Source organism: Ictalurus punctatus, chromosome 9 (assembly GCF_001660625.3).
Source record: "Ictalurus punctatus breed USDA103 chromosome 9, Coco_2.0, whole genome shotgun sequence".
In the NCBI taxonomy this organism is placed as follows: domain Eukaryota; kingdom Metazoa; phylum Chordata; class Actinopteri; order Siluriformes; family Ictaluridae; genus Ictalurus; species Ictalurus punctatus.
Genome location: NC_030424.2, coordinates 16,874,901 through 16,891,607, shown reverse-complemented (window position 1 = coordinate 16,891,607; position 16,707 = coordinate 16,874,901). Strand labels below are relative to the sequence as shown.

Sequence of the window (16,707 nt, the reverse complement as noted above, 5' to 3'; positions counted from 1 at the left end):
ACCTCCCAAAAGCCTTTCCCTGAGCAGAAGGTCTTGCAGCATAATAATACTGCTTATAGTCATCCATCCACACTTCTGCAGCTCGCCTTGTATTCCTAAAACACACAAACATATGCAAGCATTTAACACTTAAAGCAAGTTCCCTGTATCTAGTGTCACTGTAAATAGGATTAAGAGATAGTACTCACTTGATATAAGTGAGAGCATTGCCTTCTGGAAAATCATAAGGATGGCGTTTCCTGAAAACGTGGCCCACGCGACTGCAGGGTAAAATTTCCAGACTGCCTCCACACATCCATACCCGGAATGACAGCTCTATATAAGAGCCAAAGAGAGAGAGGAAAGGTGATGAAATGAGCTGAGGAATCAGGGATTTAGAGGTAAAAAGGTGGGTAAATCCTACAAGTACTGTGGTGTGACTATGAAAAGATGGACAAGAAGATACATAAACCAAAGTACATACAGTATTTCCACCCTCTTAACAACATCTACAGTATAATAACAATACGCCATAAGTAGTGTTCATATATGGCAGTGAGACAAAGCTCCCAGCAGTCATTCTTTTGTTTTTGCTAGTAGAGAGAAGGTGATTTACAGTCATAGGGAGTAAAGCAACTTTTTGGCAATGCGCAGTGGTTGGGGTTGGGGCAACGTGATAAAGTTCAAGAGAGTATAATTCTAAGCTAAATCCAAACATGGAAATGTGGCAACTGTTACTGTACTACTGTTACAGTAAAAATAAAATGGAGGAATGCGGCTGTGTGGAGAACAAAAGAGAGAACAGAGAGTAGTCAGGATGGGCAGAAATTTTTTTTTTTTGAAAACTACTGATTAAAAACAGCATAAAAATGAACCACATATGGAGATTAGTTTAGTTGAACATGAAACGTGTTTTGCACTAGAGACTAAACTAGAGCTTATACTATTTCTGCTCTTAGTCAGTAGAAAATGCTTTCTGCAATAAAAACTGATTTAGATTTGATTTCTTTACCTTTCTACCTGATCAATTGTGATTTGATCAACCTACCAATACCGAAATCCCAAAACTATCACGTTTAATTTGTAGATGTGACTGACTATATTTTGTTACTTGGTTATTGATAATAAGCAGTTATACCTATTCTTGACGTGTTTCAAAAATTTGTGTGCGGTATAAGTGCTGGTTTACTAATGACCTGAACTATGTATGAATGTATGAATATATGAAAGTTAAAAATTTAACCCACATCCATGCATTTAAGGGATAAACTTTTATTTACTTTTTTTTTTAAAACACAGTATTTACCATGCTTAGTTAGAATAGCCAAGTGTTTGTATTAAGTACAAAATCATTTACACTATATCCAAAATACAAGTGGTCCAATAGTAACTTACAATACAAAAAAAATGAAAAGTGCTCATTTACATCCAGATACTGGAATAGTTTTATATATCCTAAACTCCGTACTCTGCATACTATTTAACTCTTCCTTCGAATTATTTGGTAATTACAGTGAAATGTATAGAGGAATGTAGTTAGAAGAAATGCAGTGAGGAGTTTAAATATACCAATGGGTCCTGGGAGTTTAAAGGGTTAAGATCAGTAGAGGTGATCGAAATAAGATTAGCTTTTGAGATTCAGCCAGCAGAGGTCTCCGCACACACACGCACGCACAGGCACGCACAGGCACGCACATGCATGCACACACGCGCATCTTTACTGTCTTTATCCCTTTCTGGCACTGAAAGGAACAGTTGCACATTTTGTGACTTCTGAAGCTCCTATAAATTTAACATTGGCTTGATGGTGGGATGATTAATTGAAAATTGAAATATCCCCTGAGAGATCATCAAGCCCCACAGAACAGACACACTTCTTCCAGATGTACCTCTATTCAAGAACAGATGCAGAGATGTATTAAACAATGGATATAAAAAGTCTACATACCCCTGTGAAAATGGCATGTGTTTGTGATGTAAAAAAAATGAAACCAAGATAAATCATGTCAGAACCTTTTCTACTTTTATTGTGAAATTGCAACCTATAAATTAAAGTGAAAAACAGTACATCCTTTTATAATTAGGGATGTGGTTGTGTTCAGAATGAACCAATCACATTCAATCTCATGTTCAAAAGTAATGATCATATAGATCAATTAAATTATTCTGATTAAACCCAAATTAAGACCAGCTGTTTCTGCAGGAGTTTCTTCTGATCTTCTTGGTTTCATCGGACTGCTGAAGCCATGGTCTGCAAATAGCTTACAAAGCCTGTACAGGGTCTCACTGCTGAAAGGAATTGATCAGGAGAGAGGTACAAAAAAAAATTCCAAAACATAAGATGTACCATGAAACACCATGAAGGCCGTCATCAGCAAGTGAGGAAAATGGAGCACCACAGTGACATTACCAAGAACAGGTTGACAAAAATTTATCAGGGAGACTGTCAAGAGACCTACAGCAACATTAAAGGAGCTGCAGGAATATCTGACAAGCACTGGCCACTCCCTGAATGTGACAACAATCTCTCATATTCTTCACATCTGGGCTGTGGGGTAGGGTGGCCAGACGGAAGCCCTTTCCCACAAAAACATCCAAGCTCAACAAAGTCACCCCAAACCATGTGGCAAAATGTGTTATGGTCCGATGAGACTGATTCCAAAAGGTATGTTTGGTGCAAAAAAAGCACATCACCAAAAGAACACCATACCCATGATGAAACATGGTGGTGGCAGCATCATGTTTTGGCGTTGATTTACTTTAGCTGGACCTGGAGATTTAATCAGGGTGGAGGGAATCATGAATAGCTCCAATTACCAATTAGTTTTTGTGCAAAACCTTAAGGCTTCTGCTAAAACGCTTAAGATGAAGAGGAATTTCAGCTTTCAGCATGATAATGACCCGAAGCACCGCTCCAATTCAACAAAGGAATGGCTTCACCAAAACAAGATCAAAGTTTTGGAAAGGCCCAGCCAGAGCCAAGATCTAAATTCAATCGAAAATATGTGGGGTGACCTGAAGAGGGCTGTGCACAGGAGATGCCCAGCCAATCTGACCGAGACAGAATGCTTTTGAAAGGAAGAATGTCAAGATGTGCCAAACTGACTGACTTTTACCCAGAAAGATTGCATGCTTTGATAAAATCTAAAGGTGCTTCAAACTAAGCACTAGTTTACGGGTGTGTACACTTATGCAACCAGGCTATTGTGCATTTATACTGTTTTTCACTTTAATTTATAGGTTGCAATTTCACAATAAATGTAGAAAAGAAATATGGTGTCATAAATATGATTTATCTTGGTTTCATTTTTACATCATTTTACAGGGGTGTATACATTTTTTTAAATATCTATGGAAATATAGATAACAAATAAACATATTTAACAAATATGCTCATACAAATGAAGAATTGTATCATGCTTTATAGGATAAAGACAAATTCACCTATCAGACATAAGCACAGCAATCAGAACTGAAGCTTCACCTCTTTTGCCTGTCTTAAACCACTTGATATTTTCAGGGTAATTGGGATTTTTGAAAACACTTTGGTCCTACATTGCACTACAGGTAATCCCTTCTGGGAAGCCCTTTTAGCAAACACAAATCCAAAATGGTATTTTCCTGAATTCTAGTACAGTCATAAAGGTCCAACTCATACAACCACATCACTATCTTATGCCTTATTTCAGTAATAGCATAAAATAACACCTATAGTTTTGCTTCAATGCAACTGTCACAAATTTGCCCTCTTAGTCAGTATGTTTACATGGACAACAATAATCCGATATTAACCAGATTAAGACAATACTCTGATTAAGAAACTACCATGTAACAGCATTTTTTTAATAACCTTAATCCGATTAAAGTCCTAATCGAAGTAAACACAAATCGAATTAAGACATGTGGAGTATTCCTCTTTTAGTTGCATTATCGACGTACATTACAGACATGTACATACCTTAATCACACTTTTAACGTCGTGTGGGAGTTTCAGCGTATTTTGTGACAGGACACGATCACACACGGCAGTGCTCCACCATTTTATGGCAAACAAGAGAACACGGCTGAGTCCCAAACCGCGTACTTACCTGCTATATAGTAGGAGAAATACATGTATCTCGGCTACTAAATAGTAGGTAAGTACGCGGTTTGGGACACAGCCCATGGCTTCAAGCAGTCGTCTATTTGCACGTATAGCATGACAAATAATTAACTGCACTTGAAGCGTTCGTAAAATTAAAAATAAAAACACCCAAAACTGTACACGGTACCATAACGAAGACGCACTGTATGTTGATGCGTGAAATTCTTGGGGAACGTCGGACGGCATAATGTGGGGACGTAATGACGTGTGCCATTAATCGATCTATGTTCTATGACATGTAAAACAGGAACAAGAAAGGAATATTCTAATAGCAACTCATATAAACACCTTAATCACAATATTGTCTTATTCAGAATAAGTCCAATAATTAGATTATTGCTGTCCATGTAAACGTATTCACTGCGTAGCACTGTCTGAGTGTGGCGATTTCATGTTTGTTTAAATTACTATGTGCTTCTGCTTCTGTACTAGTTCTGTCTCTATTTCTGTCCTGTCACTGGTTTGTTTCCTAACTGTGTCCAGGTGTTCAGTGTTAAGCCCATTATTAGTCTGTGTTTATATACCATGTTGTGTATTTGTCTCATGGTGAAGTCTTATCGTGCATATTGTTTGTTTTCGTTTCCATGCTCACTGTCTCCTGGTGCTGACCTGTGCCTGTTTTCCTGACTTCTGAATATGGATTATCCCTGTTTAATGTTGTCTCCTTGACTCTACTAAACAAGCCCCCTGATTGGGTCTTTTGGATTATTGCGTATCCTTCCCTGATTCGTCAAGCCTCTACCATATGACCATTACGCTACATTGATTGTATACACAACAACATGGACACTGAACCGCAAGCTTTGCTGGCTTTGTTGTCATTCTTAGCAGCCATTGTGCAGTTAAATTCCGTATTGTATAATACTGCAGCTGCCTACATGCGCAAGAGTCAAGCTATGATTAGAGCAATCGGCAACAAATCTCATTTTAAGCGGTGTAAGCCCTACATGGAACGCTGGTTTGGACTAACCACCAACTTCCTGTTTACACTTGTATGCGCATGCCCAGTGTGCATGGATGTCATATGACATGCGTTTTTGGTCGTGTAGTGTGGAGAGAGATCGTGTCTGAAACACAGCGGAAACTCCTGTGTGGACGAGGAAGGTTTTCATTTCAAAACGCCGTTTTAAAACAAAAACCCACTAGTGTAAACAGGACACAGCACTCAGTGAGACACAGCCCTCAGTGAACTCACCAAAGTTTTCACCACCCCAGATGTCCATGTGAGTATCGTACTGGCCCAGGTGATTGAACCAACTCTTATCCATAACAAAGATCCCACCTGCAATCACTGGAGTCCTAAAGAAGTAAAGACACATGCATTTGGAAAAAGAGAACAAGCAAATGGCTTACTTTCTTCAGTGTGTAGACAAAACAGCTCAAACAGCACTAACTGCACTCTTGTCAAACAAACATCCATATGAAGCTGAAACTTCTTGCTGAATGAATTAACCACATGAATTAAATCTAAAGCTCCTGACGGTTTCTGTTACTGAAACATTTCCCAGTGTTTGGGGTAGGTGAGAAATTTCAGGAGATTAGAAAGAGAAAAGGGAAAGAGAAATATTGTGTTCCAAATGACTTACTATGCATTATATTTATACACTACTTGTACACATTTTCCAAGTAAACAGGCAGAGCTATCTCAGTGTTGTACCCACAGTGAAACACAGGCATTTCAGTTTTAATATAAAATCCCGAAAAGACAGCATTTTAACACTTGAAAGCCTTTCTCCACTGCTTTTTACATAATTTGTTGTTTTGCTCATTAAAATTTTATGTTGTGGTCACAGTAAATCATAATCTGGAAACTGTGTCCATACGTGAAGCTGGCGGACAGCTAGAGGTCAGATAATAAGACTCAGATCCTGCACACTACAATGAGGAATAGGATATCATACAGTCATGTGAAAAAATAAGTACACCCCATGGAAAGTTTTGTGTTTTTATTTTTATTTTATTTGGACGAGAAAACATTTGATCCTCTTTGAAACAGTGACTATTAATAAAGGTGATACACTATCAAATGACACATAAAATTGCCATTTTGACCATCTGATGCACAAAGAAGTCTCCAAAACCCCCAAAATTTCATCACAGGATCTGCTAGTAACTGTCTTGCAACTGTTGGTGTCATACATCAAGTGCACACAAGCCAGTGCATACATCTACAATCAGAAAGAGATTGCACACATTTGACCTGCATGTGAGGTGTGCCAGAAAAAAGTCTTTATAAGACTACAGTTTGCCAATGAGCACATAGGCAAAGACCAGGCCTTTTGGAATAATATGCTCTGGACAGACAAATCAAAGATAGAGTTGTTTGGCCACAGAAACAGCAGACTTTTGGTGCAGACCAAACACAGCTTTTCAGCAGAAGCACCTCATACCAACTGTGAAGCACGGTGGTGGGAATGCTATGTTTTGGGGTTGCTTCACTGCCTCAGGGACTGGACAGCTAACATTCATTGATTCAACTATGAATTCTGCATCATATCAAAGAGTGCTTGAAGATAATATGAGGCCATCTGTCCGGAAGTTGAAGTTGAACCGAAAATGTACCTTTCAGCAGCATAATGATCCTAAGCACACTAGCAGATCCACCAAGAAATGGCTCAGAAAGAATAAATGGATGAAATGGATTTGCCTGGGGGCAATACAAGCTTTTGAGGCCAAGGGTGTATTTACTTTTTTCCACAGAAGAATATCACATCTATTGATATTTCTGTTGAATAAATGATAGAAAAAGCTAATTTTCCTTGTAGTTTTGTCCAAATATATCAACGTTATTAATAGACACTGTTTCAAAGATGATCAACTGTTCGCTTGTCCAAATATGTCCAAAAAAAAAAAGCCAACAATTTCCATGGGGTGTACTTTTTTTTTTTTCACATGACTGTATATACTGGTGCAGTATGCCATTAGGAACACATTCTGGGATTGAGAGATTCACCTGATTGGCTGAGTTGGATCAGTTCGAGCCATTTTTTGCTCAATAGGAATCTGCTCCCATTTAAAGTGTAAGCTCCAGTCAAACCCTGCAGTCAGAGAGAAAGAGAGCAAGCTGGACCCAGTTCAGGCTTTAACTCATTCTTACATTTTAATTATTAACTAACTTATTAACTTATTAAACTAATAACAACCAGCAACTTAAGCTCATTAGTAATAGATTAGACTAAGAAAATTTAAAGTAATTAGTTGTAAACAAGTAAGTGTTTTCTATAATCATTCCTTTATGCCCAGATGCATATTCCATGCATATCTAAACAGGTCTGTTAATGCTCTGTGGCTTGGAGAGATTGTGTATTGAGATTAAAATCTTGCCCTCACCTCCTCTGAGGTCAGCGGAGGCTGCCAGGTAAGCAAAGTTGTCCAGGCTGATCACATCAATGATGGGGCTGACAACCCTAGTATGATCCTGAGAGGATGCAGAGAGAGTCAGTAATCCACAACCACCTAGTAAAATGTGTGCATGGCAAACAGTAAAGGCTTTTCACCAGTGAACAGGAGATACATGCCAAGTAGATAACCATGACAAAACTGAACAAACAAGTCAGCCATTAGCTAGCTACTGACATATAAGGGCAACAGGAGCTGTAATTGCTCCTTTCTAACTCCTTTTGGTGGTTGTAATTTTACAGAGCTCTCTGACAACATCTGCCTTTGTGAATAAGCTATTACGATGCTTCCGCTTTATTGCCTGGCATTTTACAAGGATATACTACAAACTGTCACTCACATTTTGTACTCAGACTGACTGGTAGTTATTGCTTATGCCTTCTGGGATTGATGGTATGTATTATAGCCACAATCCCAAGAAAGACTGCATGTTCAGGATCTGGCTGAATTCAGCATCTGTGTGGCAAGATCAAGGCATGATCTCCATGTGTATCCAATGTATCCATAAGCAGTAGAGCAACCATAAACCTAGGTGCTTCAACAAAAATGTACAATTGCTAGAGATGCTCCTCAGGGAGTGGTTGCACTGACTCACCCATGACCACACATTGTTCATACATTTCATCTAGTACATCACATTCATCACACTAGTGAGAGGTAAACAAAAAGTGAGTTTGCGGTCATTTCTGCCTTTCGGAGCATTAGACTTTGAACTGTAATATTTCATCATTAACATGCTTGTTGGCAGGATGCTCAGAAGAGTGTCGGAGATGCTCAAAGTTTATCTGTCATCCATTTCAGCTAGGCAAAGCTTTAATAATGTGTCACCAAGTGGACATCTGTTTGCTTGTTTAAAACTTCATTAAAGCCATCCACCATTTTTGGGCTTCAAGAACATTGGTCCTTTCTTGATCTGTCCATGGTCCTGAATGTTTTGTATAATCAATCATCTGAACGTGTACAGGAGGAGGATCTACATCTGGGTGACAGATTAAAAGAAAACCAACATAGAGTGTCTTAGTAAAGTGATACAGTTGGCGGCCATGAACTGCCAGAACATATTCGATGTTTGTTGCCACAGTTCCAAGTCTCTGAAACTGTACTGGAGAGATGAACGCCAATTCTTCCAAAAGATTTTGATGTTGATAGTGAAGCACACTACCTAACATGTTGGTCCAAAATAGCCCCTAGATGTCCATTTGGGTTGAGATCTGGTGACTGAAGGTCATAGCATATGATTTACACACCAATTTCTTCCTCATCAAGCCATTCAGTAAGCCTTTGTGCTCTCTGAAATGGGGCATTATTGAGAACTCTTATCAGAATAGAAATTTTTCATCATAGGTGATCAGTCAGAATTACATTATATTGATTTGCAGTGACCCTAGTGGACTCAAACCACTAAAATGCCAGAATACAAATGTCCACATAACAGAACCACTGTGCAATCAGGCCTGCACCATTCTCTTGGTGTGTGTCACACATGCATTTCCCCACTTGAAGAGACTATTCTTTCAAAGTCACTTACATCTTTTTCTCTTGTCAAACAGTACACCTGACTGGAAGCCTCTGCAATCATTATGTTTCTCTATTTCATTATTTAGATTTTTCCTTTAATTTATATAGGTGTTTAAACCAATTAAGTTACACGAGACTTCATGAAATTTATCTCGATCCCTAGTGCACTGAAGAGGACAGCTTTGAGCATCAGTGAGTCTCCCACTAACAGGTACTTTTATACTGATTTATGGTTGTGTTACTTAAATGTTAGATTGTCAGGATTGGACAGTTACATAAAAATATTTCTGTTTTACTGGTTGGGATTTTAATCATTTTTGATTTTATACAGAACTGAACTGTAAAAGTAATTAAAACATATTGGCTTATGTGCGGTAAACACTTAATCATTGTCCAAACATAAAAAAGGAAATTAAATGTGCTTGGCGATGGACTGGCATCCCATCAAGGGTGTATTCCAGTATACCTCGACCATGACCAAGATAAACTGAATATGAATGAATTAAAATTTCTATTTTAAATGTTATGCTTAAAATTATATTAAAAGTATACGCTTATGCACTACTGTACTCCATGACACGTACTTAATGCAATTTGTAAAAACTCTAAATATCATTAGATATAAAATATAAAACATGGATGGGATTACTGTGCATGGCTATGTTAATGCACTGTGTATGTACACAGAGTAGACAATGAAAGCAACAAGTGTTTTCAATTAAATCTGTCATTCTTTGTAAGCTGTCTGAACCTGTTGAACCCTGAGCTCAGTGTATGAGTATGAGGGCTTTTGAGACAGCACAGGGACAAAGCTGCACCATAGCAGAAAGCAATAATAATTTACCTTGAATTAATGAAGCTCTCTGAACAAAAGAGAAAAGAAGCTCGGAATCTCTTTATGTCTCCCCCCTCTCGTCTCTCTCAAAGTCGTCAATTATATCCTAGTACAAGCTGATTTTGTTTAAAGGAACACTCCCGCATTTTTCAAGTTAATCTCTGACAACCACATTTGTATTGTATGTGCGATTACAACAGACATGTTTCTCTTTATTAAGAAAAGAACAGAAAACCAGTTTCCTCAAAACTCAATTATGATTCAATGTTACAATAAAGATTTGACATGACATGAGAAATGAGAGAAGACCTTTCCAAAAACCATCTGGTTCTCTGTGTTTTCCTGCAAACTAAGATGCAAACTAAAACACTTCCGATGTTTTGACTATGTTGGAAATGTCTAACCATAACAAAAAAAGAATTATACAGATTTAGGCCCTGATTTGCAAAGATGCCAAGTAATGAGAACTGTTAGTCGGTGTGTTGGGATCGATTTACAAAAACGAATTGCGTGTCATCCTGTGCAAAGCAAGCAAAAAGAAAAAACAATATGTAATTGAGAATTTTTATATGTGCTCTTTGTTTTTAATAGCTGCATTGAATTTATAGCTGCTCAGAGACTCCCAGAAGAGAAAAACAGTGAAAGAGTATAACAATGATTGCAGGTGGTGAGACTCATTCAAGAACTGCTCAATGCATAATAGGAACATAAAACAAATACATGTAGATGTTAATGTTCATTATGTTAATAAGGTAAACATGAAACCAACTTTAATGCAGCAGAGGCATCATTTAAAAAAAAAAAAACCCTTCTGATTATTATGGTTTAATTTAATAATGAATTAACTACTTATTATTGAGACACTATATTATTTGAGACAAGGAATAAATTGAACCTGCTCATTATTCGGACTTGTAAGTAAGTGGTATCATTTGGTCTTCCATAAATGTAATACATGCATTCTGATTAAACTAATTTGAAGATAAAGATTAGGAAATTGCACTGTAAGTGCAAAGTTAATCCGTTTTGCATAGACACCACCTTGTATTTTGATCTTAGGGTAGAAATGTCACAAATTTTTACTAAATCAGCACCTCTGAGTGTAATTTACAAAAACCTTTGTGTAATTTACAAAAATAAAGGTTGAGCAACTCTTCTTAGACTTGCGTTATTAGTGAGTTTGAACTAAACAGGTTTTCTATTCCTTCTCAGTATAGGTAAACATTTCTGTCTGGGGTATTCAAAAAGATGTAGATTTGAAAAAACACTTTATTTACTATAAGTACTGCTCTATATCCGTCTCTTTTTCTCTCACTGGCTTGCATTTTACTTCAGTATAAGTAATATCTTCCATTCTTCAACAGCATGCTTTCCTTTCTCTATTCGGTATATATGTGTGCAGAGATGTTAGGAAAAACCTCTTTCCATTTGACTGGATGTTACAAGCTGTACTGACAGACTCTGTGTGTGTGTGTGTGTGTGTGTGTGTGTGTGTGTGTGTGTGTGTGTGTGTGTGTGTGTGTGTGTGTGTAGGTTGTCTTTCAGTACAGACCATTAAGAGCCACATGAATTCTTCCCAGGCCTGCAGTTGAGTTACAATGATTGGATTAAACAGGACAAGCACACCAGAGCTTCAGCACCTCAATACATGCGTGACAACACCATGGACAAGGCCTTAATGCTCATAATCCCTCAAATGGACTTGCACATGGTCATCACATTCATGAGCTATACTATACACAAGCATAGAGGAAAACTCATTGCAGTTGTGTGTGTGCTGGTTTCTAGTCCTGCTTAGACTACAGTTAAATCTGCATGAGGTTGCAAAATGAAGTGCAGTGATATAAGATAAGGGAAGAGTCTGCTCCCCAGTGCACATTTATTAAAGTCTTGATGCAGGATATTAGATGATTTGTCAAAAGAATGAAATTACTATTGAGATGTGCTGAAAGGAGAAAGGATATCTTGAATCTAGAGATTGAATCTTGAATCTAGAGTATCTAGAGCTATTCTCTTAGAGAATAAGACTGGAGAGGCTAATGGCCTCCTGGTGATTTAGTTAACTTTGACAAAGGAGAGAAACGCCTGAGGCTGTCTGATGCAGCTGTGTGAGATATGAGATCCACCTCTCTCTGTCTCTCTCACACACACACACACTCTTTCAAACGATCTCTCTCTCTTTCACTCACTCTCTCGTTCCTTTTGCTTTCTTTTTCACACATTCACTCTCTCTCTCTCTCTCTCTCTCTCTCTCACACACACACACACACACACACACACATATCCACCCTCCTTCTCTCTCAGTCTTTCTCTCGTTCATACACTTTCTCGCCTTCTCTCTCTCGCTCTCTCTCCCTTTCTTATTCTGTCTCAGGAAGCTGAAAGCCATACTGGACTGAGGCCATTTGTGAATTATAAATGACTCCTAACACACAAAATGTTAAAGTGCTATCGCCTGACACGGTTACACAACAGTGTGTGAGTACGTGTGAGTGCATGTGAGTGCATGCGTGTGTGTTAGTTTCCAAATTTTCCATTCCACATACACAACCTGGACTAAATAGACTAAATATCTTTGGGTTTGACTGAAGTCTTCATAAGTGCTCACCTCTTTGACTCTCTGTATCATAGGCTGGAGCCAGTCTGTGTTCACCTCACAGTGGCTGTCCAGGAAGGTGAGGATAGAAGCTGATGCAGCGCCAGCTCCCCTCACCCGAGACCTGATCAAACCTGCCCGATGCACAAAACAACATTTCATCAAAGGGCACGTCATTCATTAAACATGTAGTGCTTTATCACCTGTAAAGTAGTGAAAGCAAATATTTTTAAGTCTTTAAGGCTTAATTAAGCCTTTAAATGCCTGGCTTATTTTTCAGTTATTCATCTTAAAGCATATTGTTTAGTAACTACTGTTAATTATTCACAAACTACAGTAAAGCCTATTGGAAAAGTGTGTAATTATTAGAGTGAGGAATGCAAATCTGGATGCACCAATGAGTTCAAGGGGTTTATGGGGTTAAAGTCAGGGCAAAGATTCCAATGCCCATCACTTCCAGGCTGATGGAGCGCAGTACATTCTTGCTTAACTTCACCAAAGTTTTTCGCTCAAAACTCCAAATGCCAGCTGACTGAAAGGCCAAACACACAGCTCCAGTTACGTCCTTCTACATTTCTACTGATAATCAAGAAATGAAAGCAACAAAGTCTAATGTAGTCCAGGCGAGACACCTTACATGCAGACCTGCAGGCAGTATTTCAGATTAACAGTTTGAATTATTTAGAATTTCAGAGTTACTTTACTGGTGCAAGTGCCCAAATGCTCATTGTATAAAACCACATGTAATTGTCCTGCCTGTTTTTTGAAAGCACTTAATAATACAAGTAGCAGTCTAATTACTTGTATATTTTAGGTACAAAAAAAAAAGTTGGCGCAATTGACCGTTTTTGATATTTTTCTATTTTTATGCTGGATAGAAGGTGTTGGATATGATCTTCATGCTAGAGGTAGAACCCTCTGCACTCCAAACACTCACCCTCTCGCTGTTCATTTCTCAAGCAACGCACTTTGGGGATCTGAGAGAGCAGCTGGCAGTCCTCAGCTAATGAAAGAAGGACATCGGATTACACAGAAAACACACACACACACACACACACACACACACACAGATAATACCCTTACACTCATCCCCCACAGCTGGTATGCAGCTCACATATGCATCCTACCCCTAAATGTCTTTGGTTATAGGTGTGTTTATGTAGTGATGGTGCTCCAAACATGTGCTCCTGATCTTTTTTAGTATTCAAATAAACCAATTAAACAAATATCGCTTGAGACATACCGCTTCAGATGGTTGTAACAGATACCACGTACATTTTCATATCCAATTTAATGAATGTGATATCAGTCTTTATAAACATACATTATGCTTAAAAATGCTGCCTCATTAAATTACAGCAACTGTTTCTAAATCTCGATTAGCATAAGAAAACAACAACAACCAAAATAGCACAGTATAATGCCACCAGACAGAAATGATATCAGTGTTTTGAGTTTTTCATATGATAGAGTAACTCCATCCATTTTCCATACCACTTATCCTACACAGGGGTGCAAGGTGGGGGACACCGTGGAAAGGATGCCAAACTATTGCAGGGCAATAACAATTGCACACACATTCACACACCACAGACAATTTCGAAATGCCAATAAGCTTGGGGGGGGGGGGGGGGGGGGGACCAGAGTTCAGCATGGGAGAACATGCAAGCTCTGCGCACACAGGGTGGAGACGGGATTCAAACTCCCAACCCCGGAGGTGCAAGGCAAATGTGCTAACCACTAAGCCACTCTGCCCCCTGATAGATTTTGGTGAATGATTAATTGACCTACAGATAACTATGATTAAAAAACATAAATATGTTACTGGATAATAAACAATGTGACATAGCATTTTTTATATATATAATACCCCCCCGCCCCCCCCCCAGAGCTTTCTTCACTTGTCCTCTACAGTGATGTGTGGGTGTACATGTTTTGCATGTGAGACTGAGAGCAAGTGAGAGGGAGGATAAGTGTTTTATGTCACTCTCAACACAGTGAGGACAACAGACAGATGGCGAGGGGGAGGAGTAAACTCTGGATCACCATGAAGGCAAAAGTCAAGTGTTCACTCTCACACACTGACAGATGCTGCATAATGCCTGACAGCTACACTTTACACCTCTTCCATAGCTAACAAGTCCTATTTTCCATTTTTAAAAATGTGTTACAGATGGAATAAAAGACATCCAGACATAGACACAAACAACAGGAGACTGACAAAGATGGCAGGGTGGGAAAAGAATAAACTATAAATACATAAGTAAGTACATGAACTAGACTGACATAAAGCAGAAAGACTGAGTCAGAAATGGAAAAAGGAGGGTGTATGTGAATGTGGGAACGTCTCATCATTCCTAAACTCTAAGCCAATCGAGTTGCCTGTAGAACTCAGTGCAGGTCACATGTAGGTTTATGGCAAGTACAGAGATCATGCTGCTGGATTAGGACTAGCCTTAACAAGATTTAAAAGTTTGATCAAATCCTGACACCCTACAAATGCCCTTAGACTTCACTACAGCTCCTATCTACACATGCAGGTCTATTAGGATCTATATTAAATTATTTATTCGCCTCACACCTCCAGGGTCCGGGGTTTGGTTCCGCCGGGGCCCTGTGTGTGTGGAGTTTGCATGTTGTTCCCCGTGCTGCGGGGGTTTCCTCTGGGTACTCCGGTTTCCTCCCCCAGTCCAAAGACATGCATGGTAGGCTGATTGGTGTGTCTAAAGTGCCCGTAGTGTATGAATGGGTGTGTGAGTGTGTATGTGATCGTGCCCTGCGATAGACTGGCACCCTGTCCAGGGTGTACCCCACCTTGTGCCCGATGCACCCTGGGATAGGCTCCAGGTTCCCCTGCGACCCTGAAGAAGGAGTAAGCAGTAGAAGATGGATGGATGGATTTCAACATTTAAAATCCACTAAAATATACTTTAACAATATATTTTCACACGTGTATACAGTGGTGCCTGAAAGTTTGTGAACCCTTTAGAATTTTCTATATACATCGCCAAAAACATGACTAAAACATCATTAGAAGTCCTAAAAGTAGACCCAATTAAACAAATGAGACAAATATATTATACTTGGTCATTTATTTATTGAGGACAATGATGCAATATTACATATCTGTGAGTGGGGAAAGTATGTGAACCTCTAGGCTTAGCGGTTAGTCAGGTGGTTTCAATTAATGGGATGTCAATCAGTTGTGAGTGAGCACCCGGTTTTATTAACAGGGATCTATCAAAGTCTGATCTTGTTTGTGGAAGTGTATCAATTACATGAACAAAGGAGATTTCTAAGGACCTTAAAAAAAAAGAGTGTGGCTCGAAAAGGTTACAAAGCCATCTCTAAAGAGTTTGGATCAAACAGATTGTGCACAAATGGAGAAAATGAAAGACCACTGTTTCCCTCCCCAGGAGTGGTCGACCAAAAAAGATCAGTCCAAGAGATGTGTAATAGTCCACGAGGTCACAAAGGATCCCAGGGTAACTTCTAAGCAACTAAAGGCCTCTCTCACGTTGGCTAATGTTAATGTTCATGAGTCCACCATCAGGAGAACACTGAACAATGATGTGCATGACAGGGTTGCAAGGAGAAAGTCACTGCTCTCCAAAAAGAACATTGCTGCCCATCTGCAGTTTGCTAAAGATCACATGGACAAGCCAGAAAGTTATTGGAAAAATGTTTTGTGGATTGATGAGGCCAAAATAGAACTTTTTGGTTTAAATGAGAAGAGTTATGTTTGGAGAAAGGAAAACACTGCATTCCAGCATAACAACCTTATCCCATCTGTGAAACATTGCAGTATCATGGTTTGGGCCTGTTTTGCTGCATCTGGGCCAGGACGGCTTGTCATCATTGATGGACCAATGAATTCTGAATTATACCAGCAAATTCTACAGGAAAATGTCAGGACATCTGTCCATAAACTGAATCTCAAGAGAAAGTGGGTTATGCAGCAAAACAAGAACCGTAAGTACACAAGTTGTTCTACCAAAGAATGGTTAAAGAAGAATAAAGTTAATGTTCTGGAATGGTCAAGTCAAAGTCCTGACCTTAATCCAGTAGAAATGCTGTGGAAGCAAGTAGTTAATGTGAGAAACTCACCAACATCCCAGAGTTGAAGCTGTTCTGTACTGAGGAATGGGCTAAAATTCCTCCAAGCCAATGTACAGGACTGATCAACAGTTACCAGTTTAGTTTAGTCGCAGTTATTACTGCACAAGGGGGTCACAC

The 16,707-nt window shown here is 39.0% G+C and overlaps 1 protein-coding gene across 1 annotated transcript in view; it reads right to left on the bottom strand.

The window, feature by feature from the left end:
• galnt16 (UDP-N-acetyl-alpha-D-galactosamine:polypeptide N-acetylgalactosaminyltransferase 16) overlaps window positions 1-16,707 on the bottom strand; it is a 32,414-nt gene that overhangs the window by 5,742 nt on the left and 9,965 nt on the right. The window contains exons 5-11 of the mRNA XM_017477238.3: window positions 13,409-13,474; window positions 12,484-12,605; window positions 7,454-7,541; window positions 7,077-7,161; window positions 5,319-5,422; window positions 189-315; window positions 3-95 (exon numbers count right to left, since the gene is read on the bottom strand). Of these exons, the coding sequence (XP_017332727.2) occupies window positions 3-95; window positions 189-315; window positions 5,319-5,422; window positions 7,077-7,161; window positions 7,454-7,541; window positions 12,484-12,605; window positions 13,409-13,474 (685 nt within the window). The remainder of the gene's footprint in view (window positions 1-2; window positions 96-188; window positions 316-5,318; window positions 5,423-7,076; window positions 7,162-7,453; window positions 7,542-12,483; window positions 12,606-13,408; window positions 13,475-16,707) is intronic.